At 40.4% G+C, this 18131-nt stretch overlaps 1 protein-coding gene across 2 annotated transcripts in view; it reads left to right on the forward strand.

The window, feature by feature from the left end:
* The window catches only part of KCNQ5 (potassium voltage-gated channel subfamily Q member 5), a 791832-nt gene extending 775129 nt beyond the window's left edge, over positions 1 to 16703 (forward strand). For both annotated transcript variants that reach the window (XM_088471354.1, XM_088471348.1), the window contains 2 exons: positions 8827 to 8953; positions 14006 to 16703. In XM_088471354.1, coding sequence (XP_088327480.1) covers positions 8827 to 8953; positions 14006 to 14953 — 1075 coding nt within the window. In that variant the 3' untranslated portion in view covers positions 14954 to 16703. The remainder of the gene's footprint in view (positions 1 to 8826; positions 8954 to 14005) is intronic.
* The last annotated feature ends 1428 nt before the right edge of the window (positions 16704 to 18131 follow it).

The following is an 18131-nucleotide window of genomic DNA, read 5'->3' on the forward strand; positions in this document are numbered from 1 at the left end:
CAGAGAGCGATGGAGGGTAGTTGTTATTGAAGCAGGCAGCAGGGAGTAGTGGAGAGGGGAGGTAATAATTGATGCAGGGAGTAGTGGGTGGGAAGGTTCTTATTAGTGCTGGGAGTAGTGGATTGGGAGCTTGTTAGTGGTACTGGGAGTAGTGGGGGGCTGTTAGTGATGTTGGGAGTAGTGGAGGGGGTTTGCAATTAATGTTGGGAGTAGTGGAGGGGGGTTATTGATGCAGGGAGTAGTTGGGGGTTGTTAGTGATGCAGGAAGTAGTGGGGGGGGTGTTTGTGATGCAGGTAGTAGTAGGGGGCTGTTAGTGATGCAGGGAATAGTGGGGGTTTTTAGTGATGCAGGGAGTAGTGGGGGGGTTGTTAGTGATGCAGGGAGTAGTGGGGGGTTGTTAGTAGTGCTGGGAGTATGGATAGGGGGGTTGTTATTGATGTTGGGAGTAGTAAGAGGGGGATGGTTATTGATGCAGGGAGTAGTGGGGGTGGGGTTGTTAGTAATGCAGGGAGTAGTGGGGGGGGGGTTTAGTGATGCAGAGAGTAGTGGGGGGGTTGTTAGTGATGCAGGGTGTAGTGGGGGGGTTGTTAGTGATGCAGGGAGTAGTGGGGGGGGGTTTAGTGATGCAGGGAGTAGTGGGGGGGTTGTTAGTGATGCAGGGAGTAGTTGGGGGGTTGTTAGTGATGCAGGAAGTAGTGGGGGGGGGTTTGTGATGCAGGTAGTAGTAGGGGGCTGTTAGTGATACAGGGAGTAGTGGGGGGTTTTAGTGATGCAGGTAGTAGTGGGGGGGTTGTTAGTGATGCAGGGAGTAGTGGGGGGTTGTTAGTAGTGCTGGGAGTATGGATAGGGGGGTTGTTATTGATGTTGGGAGTAGTAAGAGGGGGATTGTTGTTGATGCAGGGAGTAATGGGGGTGGGGTTGTTAGTGATGCAGGGAGTAGTGGGGGGGGGGGTGTTAGTGATGCAGAGAGTAGTGGGGGGGTTTAGTGATGCAGGGAGTAGTGGGGGGGTTGTTAGTGATGCAGGGTGTAGTGGGGGTTGTTAGTAGTGCTGGAAGTATGGATAGGGGGGTTGTTATTGATGTTGGGAGTAGTAAGAGGGGGGCTGTTATTGATGCAGGGAGTAGTGGGGGTGGGGTTATTAGTGATGCAGGGAGTAGTGGGGGGTGTTAGTGATGCAGGGAGTAGTGGGGGGGTTTAGTGATGCAGGGAGTAGTGGGGGGGTTGTTAGTGATGCAGGGTGTAGTGGGGGGTTGTTAGTAGTGCTGGGAGTATGGATAGGGGGGTTGTTATTGCTGTTGGGAGTAGTAAGAGGGGGGTTGTTATTGATGCAGGGAGTAGTGGGGGTGGGGTTGTTAGTGATGCAGGGAGTAGTGGGGGGGTGCTAGTGATGCAGGGAGTAGTGGGGGGGTTGTTAGTAGTGCTGCGAGTAGTGGATAGAGGGGTTGTTAGTGATGTTGGGAGTAGTGGAGGGGGGTTATTATTGATGCAGGGAGTAGTGGTTTTTTTTTAGTGATGCTGGGAGTAGTGGGGGGTTGTTAGTGATGCTGGGAGTAGTGGGAGGGTTGTTAGTAATGCAAGGAGTAGTGGGGGGGTTGTTACTGGTGCTGGGAGTAGTGGGGGGTTGTTAGTGATGCAGGGAGTAGTGGGGGGGTTGTTTGTGATGCTGGGAGTAGTGGAGGGCTGTTAGTGATGCTGGGAGTAGTCGGAGGGTTGTTAGTAATGCATGGAGTAGTGGGGGGGTTGTTATTGGTGCTGGGAGTAGTGGGGGTGTTGTTAGTGATGCTGGGAGTAGTCGGAGGGTTGTTAGTAATGCAGGGAGTAGTGGGGGGGTTGTTACTGGTGCTGGGAGTAGTGGGGGGTTGTTAGTGATGCTGGGAGTAGTGGGAGGGTTGTTAGTGATGCTGGGAGTAGTGGAGAAGTGGGGGTTGTTAGTGGTGCTGGCAGTAGTGGGGGAAGTCCCATGGGTTGACCCGATTGATGTGCAGCCTCTGCTCCCTATAGATGGGCTCTTTGTATATCATGGGCCTGCATTATAAGCCTGCTGATGTGAAATAAATATTATTAATGGCGTTATCTGGGGGGGCCAGTGTCGGGAATGCATTGCATCCTGGATATTGGTAAATCTGGCAGCATCACATCCCCTATAGAAACCTATGGGGGATGCGGCTGCCAGCGGGAAAGGAGGGATCACAGCAGGTATCAGAGATATCTGCTGCCGTCCCTCCTTGATACATCTGGGGGAATCTTAATATTTGAGGTACAGTAAATGGGTGTTTTCAGGTATTTTACCTCAAATAATCAATGATAAATGAGTCCCTAAAACTTTAGTTGGCTAACACTGGCAGCTCTAATGCACCTGAGTCCACCTTTATGGAAAAATGTCTCATTGTGCACTAAAGATTAACAAAATGTTGTACTTACTATACTATAATAAAGCTAAATAATGCTTTACATAACTGTTTAGCATTCATTATTTTTTTCTGTTTAAGTTGTTAGATTTTCATAAAACTTTCATTCCGATGAGACCCAGAAAAGGTCAGGTAGGACCCCTATTTAGTAAAGTGCAGGGTCCCAGGGAACCACAATTTGGCTCACCGCGTTCACTGATTTATTGAAAAGAGACATTAAATGAAATGCATATACAAATATACAAATCAGGAAAATAAGTAGTGGATTTCAATCATCTGTAGGTATTAGTATATTTGTGAACTCCATGCTTGTGAAAGATGAGCAGAGAGACTGCTTTGGAGTTCAATATAGGATGCTTCCTAAATAAATCCTTTAGACTCCACTGTTGTTCAGGGATTTCTGGAGGGGGGATTTCAAAGTTTTCAGAACAAAGCAAAAAAAAAATTCTCACAATGGGTGGGATGTACTAAGCATCACTTCCGCGATGCGGTACATCCCGCCTCTGTTCAGGTACATACCGTGGTTTATTACCGTGGTATCTGGGCATCAGCAGCACTATCTAGACGTTTGTGATTTGCTAATTGTGTATTGAACATCCAGTTAAAAGTACAGTACAGTACTTAAATCATTAGTTATTTTGTATGAAGTCTCTGATGTATATGTAACACAATTAGTGACCAAGCACTGATAATATTATATTATAGGAGAAAGAAATAAACTTCACAAAAGTGAATGTAATTAATTTGGATATTAAAATTACTATAGCTGCAGATTCCAAATGTGTGTGGTCTCACAAACAATTAGCAAAAAGATAACTACAGTAATAGTCAAAATGTGCTTATATAAAATAAAGCATAATAATATTGCAGAACAGATTCAAGACATGCAAAATAAGTTAACATAAATAATATTTTTATATACAAATTATATTTATAAGTAAGCAAATAGAAATAAAATAAGTAACAACTGGGTCTGATATACCAGCCAAAGTATGCAAATCTAGAAAAACACAGTAAAACTACTATTGGAGCGCTGAGAATCGGGTGTGTGACAATAGAGGTGAGCAGCTGTAAATGAGAGGATGGTCAATCCTCAATATATAGCACAGTACATACAAACAAGAATAAATAGCGCTCTAATAATAAAAGTATTAATGTTTTAATTTAATAAATAAATAGTATACCTTAGCATGAGATCATAAAAAAATATATAAAATGTACACATCTTTCATTAGTCTCCCAAATGGTAAGTCCTGATCACATAGAGAACAAGTTCATATATCCATAAATGGAAAGGGGATATATTGTAGATAATTGTCCAGCCAAATATTTACCCAGTCCAGTGTCCACATAAATATGAGGTCCGTTTGGCAATGCTTGTAGGTTAATGATCCATGGGTGTCCCCAGATGCTGGTGTAGAGGGGGACTTGCTGGGACATGTCCAGTGTCCAAATATATCAGGGTCCAATTAGTGATGCTGAAATTCGCACAATAAGGTCCCCAGGGCACAGGTCCAATAGTAGGTTGGTATGGTACTGTTCACCTGCTATGCATAGCAGTGTACTGAGGCATGCATTTCTCTGGATCAGGAGGAATAATGTAAAGTGTAGCAGCCAATCCCTGACGTGTTTCGCTGGGTCCAAATCACATCTTTATCAAAGTTTTTGATAAAGCTGTGATTTGGACACAGCGAAACGCGTCATAATTGGCTGGTGAGGTAGGAGAAGATAACCCAAGCGCATTGGTAATAAACAGGATACCACCTCTGACTGTTTTAGTCTTATTCCCAGAGGCTTTATCAAAGGCTTCTGTACAGGGCATGTTCATGTAAATGAGACTCGATTGTAGATGTATAGACAGATACTGTATGACTTTCAGAAGGAGTATCTCTTGCTGGTTCTAGAGGGATGTGTTACCAGTGGGAAACATTTAACACATGATTATCAGTGAAAATGAGACATGATAGAGTAAAGACACAGAACAAGGTTATAAGATAGTAAGTAGATAACAAAGTTTATTGAAAGATAAACATATACTTAGCTAAGGTTAGCTTCAATGCAGAATTCCTGGTGAGCCCTGGTGCCTAACTTTAGACACCCATTTCAAAGACTGTGGATATTGAATACATCAGCAGGAAGTTCCAGGAAGAATGGCTAAAATGTAATGGTGGCGGATAGATCCCCTTCAGTAGATGTACCCATGCGTCATCAGTTACTATCCAACGTCATTAGTTACTATCCACATGGACATAGAGGGGGAATACAAACCTGTGATGAGAGAAGCGTGGCGAGCGAAACAAACCCGCGAGGGTACACATTTCTTCTTTTGGTGGCCTTTAAGGGCATGGAACAGTACTTCCACCCTCACTCTGCGTCACTTCCAGGTATATCTACTGAAGGGGAACCATACACAACCAAAATGTTATGCATATCAGAACTCTTTATCCCCTGGCGAATGGTGGTTTTTATGAGGTGCTGACTCTGCAGAAGCTATAGCATATATACATTTATTCTCTACTCCTAGTTGTAGTTATAACACAATAAACACCATATTTGTCTACTTAAGCAATATGATCTGTTATTGTTAACTACTTTTCTACACATTCAGCATTCTTAAGCTCAATATCATCTCTGTGCAGTGCACGTGAAATGTGTAAACAAACAGAACATATTTGCTTCTTCTGTTCTTTAAACAAGATGTATTGTTCTACAGACAAGGACATATGCAGACTTACACAGATGATGAATATGGGGCAAGAGTTACAAACCACTAACATTAACCCCTACTGGTCACAGGATGGTGCAACAATATGCAATAATGATAATGGGCATCATCAGCACCATCTAGCTGCTTGTGATTGACTAGTTGCATATTGACCCATCCAGCTAATAGTACTTAAATAATTAGCTATATTATATGAAGTCTCTGATCTATATTTATTTCAGGGCTATAACTAGGGGTGTGCGAGTCTTGCCGTCGGCAAGGACACAGAGCCCTGGGGGTGGTACCATCGCTGCCCCACGGGCCCTTGTATCTGGCTAGCAGGGTGCCTGAAATGGCACCCTGCAGCCATTATCGCTGCTGCAGTGCCGCCCAAAGCATCCTTTGGATGCTCCAGCCACGAACCCTGAAGGCTGTACAGCCGCCTGGAGTGTCCTGAGGACGCTTTGGGCAATGCCATACTTCCAGGTGCTTGTAGCCATGTCCCTTTGGTGCAATAGAAAGGTATGTAAGGCTGTGCTTAACCCAATACAATATTAGTGGTAGCTGCTAAGGAAAAAAGGAAACAGGGAAACACCTACCCTGTGTCTGAAGCAAAGTGAATAGTATAACAGAATTTCCCAGCGCTCACCAATTGTAGAATGGCACTGTGCTACAAAGAAAATCACAGAAAAAAATTGATTAAGTAATATATTTATTATCAAATAAAATAAAGATCAAATAAAATAAAATCGGACAAAAAAGTCTCTCCCAACATATATAATATAAGTAGTGTGTAGACACTAAGAGAAACAGCTATAACCAGTACATACACAACACAAAACAAACTACATATAAACAGGCTTTCAGGGCTTGCTATACTGTAGTGCCATCTCTATCCACTGCTATTGTATTTAGTTCGCAACATGCTCCCACCTCCATTTACCCCATCTGTGTCACACCGGTTTGTCTGCCCCTCTCCTTTAGAATGTAAGCTCTTACGAGCAGGGCCTCTACCCTCTTGTGCCTCTCCCTACTTTACTTTCACCCACTTCTTACCCCCCACCAGGGCAAGTAACACCTGGTTGCTTATGCTATGCTGCATATTTAGGTGTTATGGTCACTTATGTATCAATGTATATTATCCATGTCCTTGTCCTGTATTGTACTGTAAGTCAGTTGTCAAATTATTTCTGTATGTACTTTGTAAGGCGCTGCGGAACACTTGTGGCGCCATAAAAATAAAGGATAATAATAATAATAACAGTACAACATAAATAGAGTATCTATAGTAAAACATCTGTAATGATGTGTGTGCCAGTAAAGTCCAAATCAGCGTCTTACTATACTGGTTAGTACATAAAAATTACTCATGTACAAGTGGTGAAAACATAAAAGTCAATGTCCAGATAGAATAAAACTGATGGGACACTGATGGGACGCTGAGACCTGATCGGTCACACCACGCATCCCTGTCTGCCGGCAGAGTTGAAATATTCATTAAGTTCTCTAATGTTGCTTTCAGGCCTTGGATGACAGCAATTTTTACCAGTCAATCCAATTAGGTGCGCATGCGAGTTGCGATTTTGTTTCATGAAACTCACAGAATTCTGCAAACCAATTAAAAATGCCTATTCACGGTACTCGCAGCGGAGGTTTATAAAAGTTGATTGTGGGGTAATTTGAAGCCATAGGTTTTACCCCAAACAATGACATGAAGCTATTGGACTAATTAAGCTAATTGGAAGCTTCCAATTGCCTAATTAGTCATTGGGGGGGTGTCCAAGGAGTTCAGCTCGATGTCCCGACATTTAAACTTTAAAAATAACAATTTTCGTTTCCATCTCTCACCCTCAGGGAGGTAAGAATGGAAAAATTAAAAAAAACGGTTCAGTGCGAGTTGCTGATTGTATTGCAAAATAAATTCGCTTTGCGAATTCGAAGAGATAACAGCACCTCGCAATTCGCACCTAATTGGATTGACCCCTTAAAGTGTTAAAACGTTTAGCTACTTCCATGATGAATATATTATACAAACTATGAGAAAGAAATAAAAATGTACAGATGGTGTATCAGTTCTGAAGTGAAACAGGAACTTGTGTGTTATGAAATTTTCTCCTTCCTTAAGAAACCCAAATCAAAACAGCTTTACAGCCTGGTTCCCACTGACAACAGGATGGTCTGGATCACACTATGGGGTCTATTTACAAAGCTGTGTTAGGAGATAAAGTGAATGGTGATAAGGTACCAGCCAATCAGCTCCTAACTGCCATTTTTCAAACATAGCCTGTGACATGGCAGTTAGGAGCTGATTGGCTGGTACCTTATCACCGTTCACTTTATCTCCTAACAAAGCTTAGTAAATAGACCCTTCTAACTGGGAAACCTGCAGTTTAGATGAACCAGCACCAGCCTCTCGGAGGGGAGCTGGAATAAAACAAATGAGCAAGTCCACCTTCCTGGAGACAATCAATAGCCGTTCAGAAAATCACAAGCGGCTAGTGTGGGAAACCTTTTGTGATTAACTGAGCAGTTATTGATCCTCCTAGTCAATTGCGCAAAACAAAACGTCATGGTTCTTTTCTTTCAGATGAGGCCATGGACTCTTGTAAAATATCTTAGAAAATAACTTTCTGTAAAATAAACTGTTTCCTATGAATGTTCTCCCTTTCCTTGGAGTGATTATAGAGTCAATATTTTTTTTTTTTTGGGGGGGGGGGGGGGATAGACATCATATTTAGTACAGTAAGGTACAGGAAATGCTCTGCCCTTCCTTTTATACTTATTTGAAACACTACTAATCTATATCTGTTTTCGTACCTTTGTGCTTTTCATATGGAGGAACAAGCTAGACTTAATAGATACTTTCCCAGCCAAGACTTTTATAGGTACTTCCAGGATAAACGCAACTTGCACTCTTTCATCAGCTGCTACAACAAGTCCCATCCAAATAATTTATAGGAAACTAATCAGCTGATGTTGTGCATGTGTCTGCATCAGTGGTCTGAAGTGTGTTGAAATCAGTGTGGTAAGGGCTTGATTCATAGTTGTATGATAAAGCTCCTGCAGCTGTGGATGTGCGAAAATATGCTAATGCAACAGCGGCCGGGAGAGGCTCACTGGAGCCATCGCAGCTGTCCGCAACTGTGTACACATACGCAGCATCGGACGCATATCAGGCACACATCGACTCTATGGCCATTCAGAATGGCCACCGTAACTGAGAAGCCGGGTCATGTTTCCGATGTACAGGATCGCAGATGCAGGACGTGACACGCTCCCGAAACAGTCAAGACATACCTGTTTATTTAGATGGCACTCCCCACTGCCTCCCCCAAACGCTCCCTCTTTTCCAATCACAATGCGAATAAATACTCGCAGCATACAACTACGGTAATGTACCTTGTATGTGTAGTGCGACTCAGACGCATACGCAGTGGCAAAACATCGCTCCATTTGCGAAAAGATCAGCATTGCGCACAACTCTGAATCAGGCCCTAAGTTAATTGGGTTCCCTAGAATACATAAAGTGCTCTCATCCCATCTCACAATTTGGCTGTTGGTAAAAAAGAACATCCTGGTAAAACGAGGGCACATCAGAGTCAAGATTATTTTTATATCAACTTTGTAATATCAATTTTGCAATCTGTTCTTTTCCCCTTTATCGCCACTCTGTATATTATATTGTACTTTAGTTTTTCTTTCCCAATTACAGGGTTGACCAAATTCTTGGAAAAGGTCAAATAACAACAGATAAAAAGAGTCGTGAAAAGTGTATATCTGAAACTGAGGCAGCAGATGACCTCAGTATGCTAGGCCGAGTGGTTAAAGTTGAGAAACAGGTAAAGTTTTAACTACAGTACTATTCTATTATTATTATTATTATTATTATTATTATTATTATTATTATTATTATTATTATATAAGTACTAATGGTTATTAACAAACAGTACATGCTTTCCAGAATTATATTTGCATTAAGTAGCACATATACAGTCAGGTCCATAAATATTGGGACATTGACAGAATTTTCAGATTTTGGCCTCTATTCACCACTACAATGGTTTTGAAATGAAACAAACAAGATGTGCTTTAACTGCAGACTTTCAGATTTAATTTGAGGGTAATTACAGCCAAATCGGGTGAACGGTGTAGGAATTACAACAGTTTCAATATGTGCCTCCAACTTTTTAAGGGGCCAAAAGTAATGGGACTATCAACTCAAAAGCTATTTCATGGACAGGTGTGGGCTATTCCCTCGTTATTTCATTATCAATTAAGCAGGTAAAAGGTCTGGAGTTGATTCTAGGTGTGACATTTGCATTTGGAATCAGTTGCTGTCGACTCTCAATATGAGATCCAAAGAGCTGTCACTATCAGTGAAGCAAGCCATCATTAGGCTGAAAAATCAAAACAAACCCATCGGAGAGATAGCAAAAACATTAGGTGTGGCCAAATCAACTGTTTGGAACATTCTTAAAAAGAAAGAACGCACCGGAGAGCTCAGCAACACCAAAAGACCCGGAAGACCGTGGAAAACAACTGTGGTGGATGACAAAAGAATTATTTCTCTGGTGAAGAAAAACCCCTTCATGACAGTTGGCCAAATCAAGAACACTCTCGAGGAGGTAGATGTATATGTGTCAAAGTCAACAATGAAGAGAAGAGTTCACAAGAGTGAATATAGAGGGTTCACCACAAGATGCAAACCATTGGTGAGCCACAAAAACAGGAAGACCAGATTAGAGTTTGCCAAACAACATCTAAAAAAGCCATTACAGTTCTGGAACAACATCCTATGGACAGATGAGACAAAGATCAACTTGTACCAGAGTGATGGGAAGAGAAGAGAAGGAAAGGAACTGCTCATGATCCAAAACATACCACCTCATCAGTGAAGCATGGTGGTGGTAGTGTCATGGCGTGGGCATGTATGGCTGCCAATGGAACTGGTTCCCTTGTATTTATTGATGATGTGACTGCTGACAAAAGCAGCAGAATGAATTCTGAAGTGTTTTGGGCAATATTATATGCTCATATTCAGTCAAATGCTTCAGAACTCATTGGACGGCGCTTGACAGTGCAGATGGACAATGACCCGAAGCATACTGCAAAAGCAACCAAAGAGTTTTTTAAGGCTAAAAAGTGGAATGTTATGCAATGGCCAAGTCAATTCCCTGACCTGAATCCGATTGAGCATGCATTTCACTTGATGAAGACAAACCTGAAGGGAAAATGCCCCAAGAACAAGCAGGAACTGAAGACATTTGCAGTAGAGGCCTGGCAGAGCATCACCAGGGATGAACCCCAGCGTCTGGTGATGTCTATGTGTTCCAGACTTCAGGCTGTAATTGCCTGCAAAGGATTTGCAACAAAGTATGAAAAAGTGAATGTTAGATTTAGGATTGTTTGGTTTGTCCCATTTCTTTTGGCCCCTTAAAAATTGGGAGGCACATATAGAAACCATTGTAATTCCTACACCGTTCACCTGATTTGGATGTAATTACCCTCAAATTAAATCTGAAAGTCTGCAGTTAAATCACATCTTGTTTTTTTCATTTCAAAGCCATTGTGGTGGTGAATAGAGGCCAAAATCTGAAAATTCTGTCAATGTCCCAATATTTATGGACCTGACTGTAGATGCTATTAATAAGAGATCGGGAAAATATGCATTGTTCTGTGTACCCAAAGACAATTTTGAGAATCACCTATTTATTTATTTGCTTTATAAAGGCTTAACCTATTTTGTAACACTTAAATATTTGGGGGTAACTTTTTGTCCACCCTTGAGTTACTAGGTTATTTAAACACAATAAACACATTTGTACTTTTTTGTACGGAATTTATACATCTAACACAGATGAAATGTATTATAATATCCTATTTTATTTTATGGTCTTTTAATTGCAGAAGACAAATACTGTATGCATTTGGAGCTATTTTCCACAAATACAGTCAGGTGCATAAATATTGGGACATTGACAGAAGTTTCATATTTTGGCCTCTATTCACCACCACAATGGCTTTGAAATGAAACAAACAAGATGTGCTTTGACTGCACAGATTTAATTTGAGGGTAATTACATCCAAATCAGGTGAACAGTGTAGGAATTACAACAGTTTCTATATGTGCCTCCCACTTTTTAAGGGGCCAAAAGTAATGGGACAAACTAGACAATCCTAAATCTAACTTTCACTTTTTAATACTTTGTTGCAAATCCTTTGCAGGCAATTACGGCCTGAAGTCTGGAACGCATAGACATCACCAGATGTTGGGTTACATCCCTGGTGATGCTCTGCCAGGCCTCTACTGCAAATGTCTTCAGTTCCTGCTTGTTCTTGAGGCATTTTCGCTTCAGTTTTGTCTTCATCAAGTGAAAAGCATGCTCAATCGGATTCAGGTCAGGGGATTGACTTGGCCATTGCATAACATTCCACTTTTTAGCCTTAAAAAACTCTTTGGTTGCTTTTGCAGTATGCTTCAGGTCATTGTCCATCTGCACTGTGAAGCGCCGTCCAATGAGTTCTGAAGCATTTGACTGAATATGAGCATATAATATTGCCCGAAACACTTCAGTATTCATTCTGTTGCTTTTGTCAGCAGTCACATCATCAATAAATACAAGGGAACCAGTTCCATTGGCAGCCATGCATGCGCATGCCATGACACAACCACCACCATGCTTCACTGATGAGGTGGTATGTTTTGGATCATGAGCAGTTCCTTTCCTTCTACATACTCTTCTCTTCCCATCACTCTGGTACAAGTTGATCTTTGTCTCATCTGTCCATAGGATGTTGTTCCAGAACTGTAATGGCTTTTTTAGATGTTGTTTGGCAAACTCTAACCTGGTCTTCCTGTTTTTGTGGCTCACCAATGGTTTACATCTTGTGGTGAACCCTCTATATTCACTCTTGTGAAGTCTTCTCTTGATTGTTGACTTTGACACATATACACATACTTCTGTCATCCACCACAATTGTTTTCCGTGGTCTTCCGGGTCTGTTGGTGTTGCTGAGCTCTCCGGTGCGTTCTTTCTTTTTAAGAATGTTACAAACATTTGATTTGGCCACACTTAACGTTTTTGCTATCTCTCTGATGGGTTTGTTTTGATTTTTCAGCCTAATGATGGCTTGCTTCACTGATAGTGACAGCTGTTCATATTGAGAGTTGACAACAACTGATTTCAAATGCAAATGTCACACCTAGAATCAACTCCAGACCTTTTACCTGCTTAATTGATAATGATATAACGAGGGAATAGCCCACTCCTGTCCATGAAATAGCTTTTGAGTTGATAGTCCCATTACTTTTGGCCCCTTAAAAAGTGGGAGGCACATATAGAAACCGTTGTAATTCCTACACCATTTACCTGATTTGGATGTAATTACCCTCAAATTAAATCTGAAAGTCTGCAGTTAAAGCACATCTTGTTTGTTTCATTTCAAAGCCATTGTGGTGGTGAATAGAGGCCAAAATATGAAAATTCTGTCAATGTCCCAATATTTATGCACCTGACTGTTTTCCAAACTGTTGTGTGACTTACAAAGTGTTGCCCATATCAACCAATCAGATTCTATGTGTAATTTTTCTAATACAGTTAAAAAAAATTAACGATAACCTTGGCATACCTCCCATCTTTGTAGCTCCTTTAATCAGGACAGACTGTGAAAAGGGGTCATGTGGCAATGGGTCTTGGTCTCTGGAGGGTGTGCCTAGCACTTCTGAAGAAAAAGGCTGACTTTTTTTTATCCCTCCCTGTGTACACCAGTGACTGAGCAGCAGTGTATGGGACTTGATTCCCAATTTTCCAAGTGGCAGGACAAAAATATTTAGAATGGTGGGATACAGTTGGTTCTGTCATGCCTAAATGGTACCAGTTGAGAAATTTGAATTTCTACACAGTTATCTTGGAATAGTTCTTAGATATATCCCCCAGAATTGAGTAACTCTTCACATTTGAAAATTTCACTATCACACACATTTTAAAAATGTTGCTTTGTCAGCTCAAGTATTAATTTTGGGTGATACTGTAAGTAAAATGAGACAGTGCCTTGGTCAAAAGATTCTCTGGAAATATATATATATATATATATATATATATATAGTGCAAAAGTAAATTAATAAAGAAAACCTGCAGGTGTTGATGATATGTTGTCATGGACACATTGGATGTCAACAGGCATTCATCTCTCTCTAAATTCACTCATACACAAAATTACAACACAAACTTGATAAGAAGACACACCTCCAAACACACACCTTCTCCCCATTATTAAGGCATTATTAGGATACTACTGCGAGGGGATACGTTCAGAATCCCAACAGCTGGGATTTTGGTGATCAGAATGCCGACCGCTGGGATCCCGAAGGTAAGTAGCAGGGTTAGGCACTGGGGGGATGGTTAGGTTTAGGGACTAGGTGGGGAGGCTAGGTTTAAGCAGCGGGGAGGAAGGATTAGGGATAGAGTTAGGGGCTAGGCAGGGGCATAAATAGGTATTTGAAGGCCTCAAAGCAAAGTTTGTAAGGGTCCCTATGTATCACCTAATGGAGAAAAATGTATATAACACATTTAACTTTGACAAGGAAGATGGGCCCCTCTAAGCTCTGGGCCCATAGCAGCTGCACCCCTTGCACCTATGGTAGTTATGTGCATGGGGTTATCTTACGGTTACTCACATAGAGGCATCAGGATTGTAAGCTGGTTGGGATGCCGGCATCAGGATTCTGACTGCCGGGATCCCGAGCACTGGCATCCCATACCCATCACTACTGCAGGCATGTCAATTCTTCCAGCAACAGTAATATCCACCTGTGTTTGATCAGCTTTAGTTAATGTAATTGTGACAGTTATATTAATAATTGCTACATTTGTTTACTGTCTTGTCTGCAGGTACAATCAATTGAATCAAAATTAGACAGCCTACTTGATATCTACCAACAGGTCTTAAAGAAAGGATCTGCCTCAGCACTGACTTTGGCATCATTTCAGATGCCACTATTTGAATGTGAACAAACTTCAGATTATCAAAGTCCCATAGACAGCAAAGATCTGTCCAGTTCTGCACAGACCAGTGGATTTATTACCAGATCGGCCAGTGCCAACATCCCCCGGGGGTTACAGTTTGTACTAACACCAAATGAATTTAACACATCTGCTTACTATGGATTTAGTCCTACATTGTATAGCCAAGCAACACAGGCATCAACAAATGTAAGTGATGGACCTGTAACTATGGTAACAAACAGTACACCTAACCAAATAAGCCAGGCCTCAAAGCCAACAGCACCTACAACATTACAGCTACCAGCTGTATCCTCCTTAAAGAATATAAACAAACCAGAACCAATTCATATAATTCCTATGACCACAAAAGAAGATATTTGTGATATCACCGCCTGCCTTGTTGCCTCAAAAGAAAGTGTACAGCCTGCACAACCTAGTTTAACAAAAAATTTTGTAAGGCGGAAAAGCCTTGATGCAAATAGTGGGGTATTGTCCTCAGTTCCCTTTACACACAAGGATTTTGGTAAATCAATCTCTGTGCAAAATCTTATTCAATCCACAGAAGAACTGAATGCACAGCTTTCATGCAGTGACTCAAGTGTCTCCAGAGGCAGCCAGGAAATCTACCCGCAATGGAGGGAATCCAAACTTTTTATTGCAGATGAAGAGCTGGAGACAGAGACTGAAACGTATGATGCTGCCTCTGAGCCTACAGTGGAAACCACTTTGTTACCTGACTCTTTGAGGACTGGAATAGCAAAATCATCTCAATGCATTAGCAAAACTAGGGATGGTACAGAAACTCTTAGCCCTCCACATGTTAAACACAAATAACATTTTTATAGGGTTTATGATTTCTTTAGTCATTCATATCATTGCATGAACTACTTTGACAGCCCGTAAAACTAGTGTAACAGTGCAAGAATCGGAAAGAAATGGAAAGGCAATCCTGCAAGCCTTTATCTCCTATCTGCATGAAAATGCATGTTTAAGTGAAGGCTACAAATTATACACACACGTACACAGACACACACATGTGTGTGTATATATATATATATATATATATATATATATACACACCTTAAAATATAGAATATATGGTAGCTGATTTAAGTATCACCTTGCTTGCAAAGTCAGTGACACGATATGTGTTGACATGGTATAATATGAGTCATTTGAGAGGCCTATCATTAGGTGGTACTGTTCATAAATCTTAGAGTCTAAAGCACTTTGAATCTAGATAAAAACAATTATCTGTCCAAATTAGTAACATATGGTCATGTTTACAACAAAAAGGATGTTACAGCTGCTAGCGATTGTACCAAGGAAAGTAGTAACATTGGACTTGAACCGCTGCTAGATATGACGAGATTACACATTACACATACAGTAGATATTCATTTCAGTCATTTCTGTTGATGCACATGTAAAATGAATGTTGATTCCTGTATATCTTTGCTGAATTAGTGTTATTACAAGAATAACATTGGCACACCACTTTCAGCTTCTTCTTTCTAATAGGAACATTATTTTGCTACGAAGATTTCTAACACATGAAAAAACGTCACTGCAGTCTTAACCATATTAAATGCTGTAAAAAAAAAAAAACTTTAATGAATGACTTGACCTGTTTACTATGAAATAAGTTCTGCCTCCATATTTCTTTTAAGAGTAGTCTTGGATGTTAAATGATAGGCTTGTTATGTGAACGTACTTACATACTGTATATTGTATATATGGAGTCCATGTCTCTGAAAAATACTTAAAGGGATGTCATTTCAGAAAAAAAAGAGGCCAATATGATTTTTGTGGTTTTTTTTATTAATTGGCTTGGGTCTATAAAAGCCATTTTCATGAAGATCTACGTATGATAGACACAAAGAGACCCTCTCTCCCTTCTGAAATGAGTTCCCTGACTTGCAACTGAATTATTGTGTTCTGCTGTTTATCCTTATGTAAACATAGATTGGATGATCAACTCTGAAAGATGTCTGAAGCACAAAAAGCTCATTTCTGTTTGCCATTTCGGGGTTCTATTTAATAAGTAAAACTTCAGTTTGATCTTACTAAAGCTTGTTTACTAATAATTTTGTGATATTATCTAGGGTAATTCAACATCTCAACTCGTATTAGAAATAACTTATTTTGAATGTTTGCATCTGTTTAGCCAAATAACTATTATGTACATTGAAAAGTATTGTACAATGTATACATCTATACAGGTTTTTCTTTCATCTTATTTTAAACAATGTTTTATGTGCCTTTATTTCATTGCACATTGCAGTCTCTCATAGAACTACATTTGGTTAATAGAAGATTCACCAAAATACAAAAGAGGTTTTTATTCGAAAGACAAAAACTGTTTCTGTTACTTTGCTTCTCTCCTCTTTAGACTAAGCAGGTTACCTTTAGTTGATTTATTGGCAATCACACATTACTTGGTATACTGTATTTGCCTTAAATGAAATGCTTGAGAGCTTGAAATTTAATAGTTTTAACTTAATTTATTCAATAAAATTTTGTGCACATAACCGGGCATTTTTATGAATCATACATAAATATTTCACAATATTTTTCCTCAAGAGTGGTAATAAAACATAAATATGTTTTAATTTGGTCATTTCTTCAACTGCTGGTATGTTTTATAATGTTTAGTCTTAATTATATGTTTAAGGATTTTCCCACACGCTTCTATGTTGACATTAATATGGCTTGAAATGGCTACATGTGTGGCCCCAAGATTATCGTCATGGGCAAGAAAGAACGCTGTGATGTTGTCTGCACATAGGTCCCATGTGACCCATATGCCCATTTTGAGGGCGGAGTATGTTTTCACAATTCGGAAAAAGATTTGACATTGCCGCTGAGTGACAGGATTGGTCTGCATGTAGTTAACATAAAGTATTAATGAAATTGTACATTATGTTGTACACTTTTCTATGACATTGTACACTTTTCTATGACATTGTACACTTTTCTATGACAACCAACTGTACCTCTTCCAAGAATATAATTATAAAGCCCCTTCTTTGGCATCCTAATCTTCCTCATCCCTTTTCTTTAAAAACTGTACATTTTTGAGTTTTATGTATAAATAATGTGGATAATCTTCATCTTTCTTCCCCAAGTGTCTGTTTCCAAGAGCAGACATCGGCAGGCTGTTCTCTAAAGGAGTGTTCTGGTGCTGTCATCTTCTGACTAAATAGAGTTCTGCAACTTTCCCTACTGGCATGTTGCTTCTTCCTGCATTATCAAATTGTGCCAAATACAAAAAAAAGTTGCTCAGAGCAGTACAGGTCTCTGCTAGAAAGTAAAGTGTTATCCCCCTCCATTACTGACAGGCTCATCCCCACTGCCATTTTAAGGGCAATAATTTGATATGATACAGGTCAAAAAGCTGAGACTACAGTGCCTTCCTTGTCCTATCCTGTATATATATTTGTTAGGATGTATGTTCTGTTTAGGTCTTTCCAAAAGCACGCTCTCTACTCATGAGAACTTGGCAGAGCCGGCCCTAGCCAATTTGGTGCCCTAAGCAAAATTTTGACTGGTGCCCCCTACACACACACACACATTATATATATATATATATATATATATATATATATTATATATATATATATATATATATATATATATATATATACATACATATACACACACACACATGTTTACCCCCAGTCAGTGTCCAGTGTCTGTACACTTGAAGGGGACCCCTCCTCCCCTAGGATCTGCCACTGGGTGGTCCTACATGGCGGCAAAGGGTCCTCCCTCTTCAAGTTCTAAGTCTTCATGTGTTTCACTCTGTCCTAGTCCAGTCAGGATGTCACTCACCTAAGTTACTTTATTCCCCCTATTCACAATTCACATGCTTGGATGCTCCATGGGATTTGTAGTTTCTCTTTTACTGCTAAGAGTCTGAGCAGTGAAAAAAAAAAAACCTACGAATCCCATGTAACTCCACTTTCTTCTCTGGCCGGTCGGGTATTCCATGGGACTGACAGCTGACTCG

The sequence above is a fragment of the Taudactylus pleione genome, unplaced genomic scaffold (genome assembly GCF_031769625.1).
Source record: "Taudactylus pleione unplaced genomic scaffold, aTauple2 ptg000015l, whole genome shotgun sequence".
Lineage (NCBI taxonomy): Eukaryota > Metazoa > Chordata > Amphibia > Anura > Myobatrachidae > Taudactylus > Taudactylus pleione.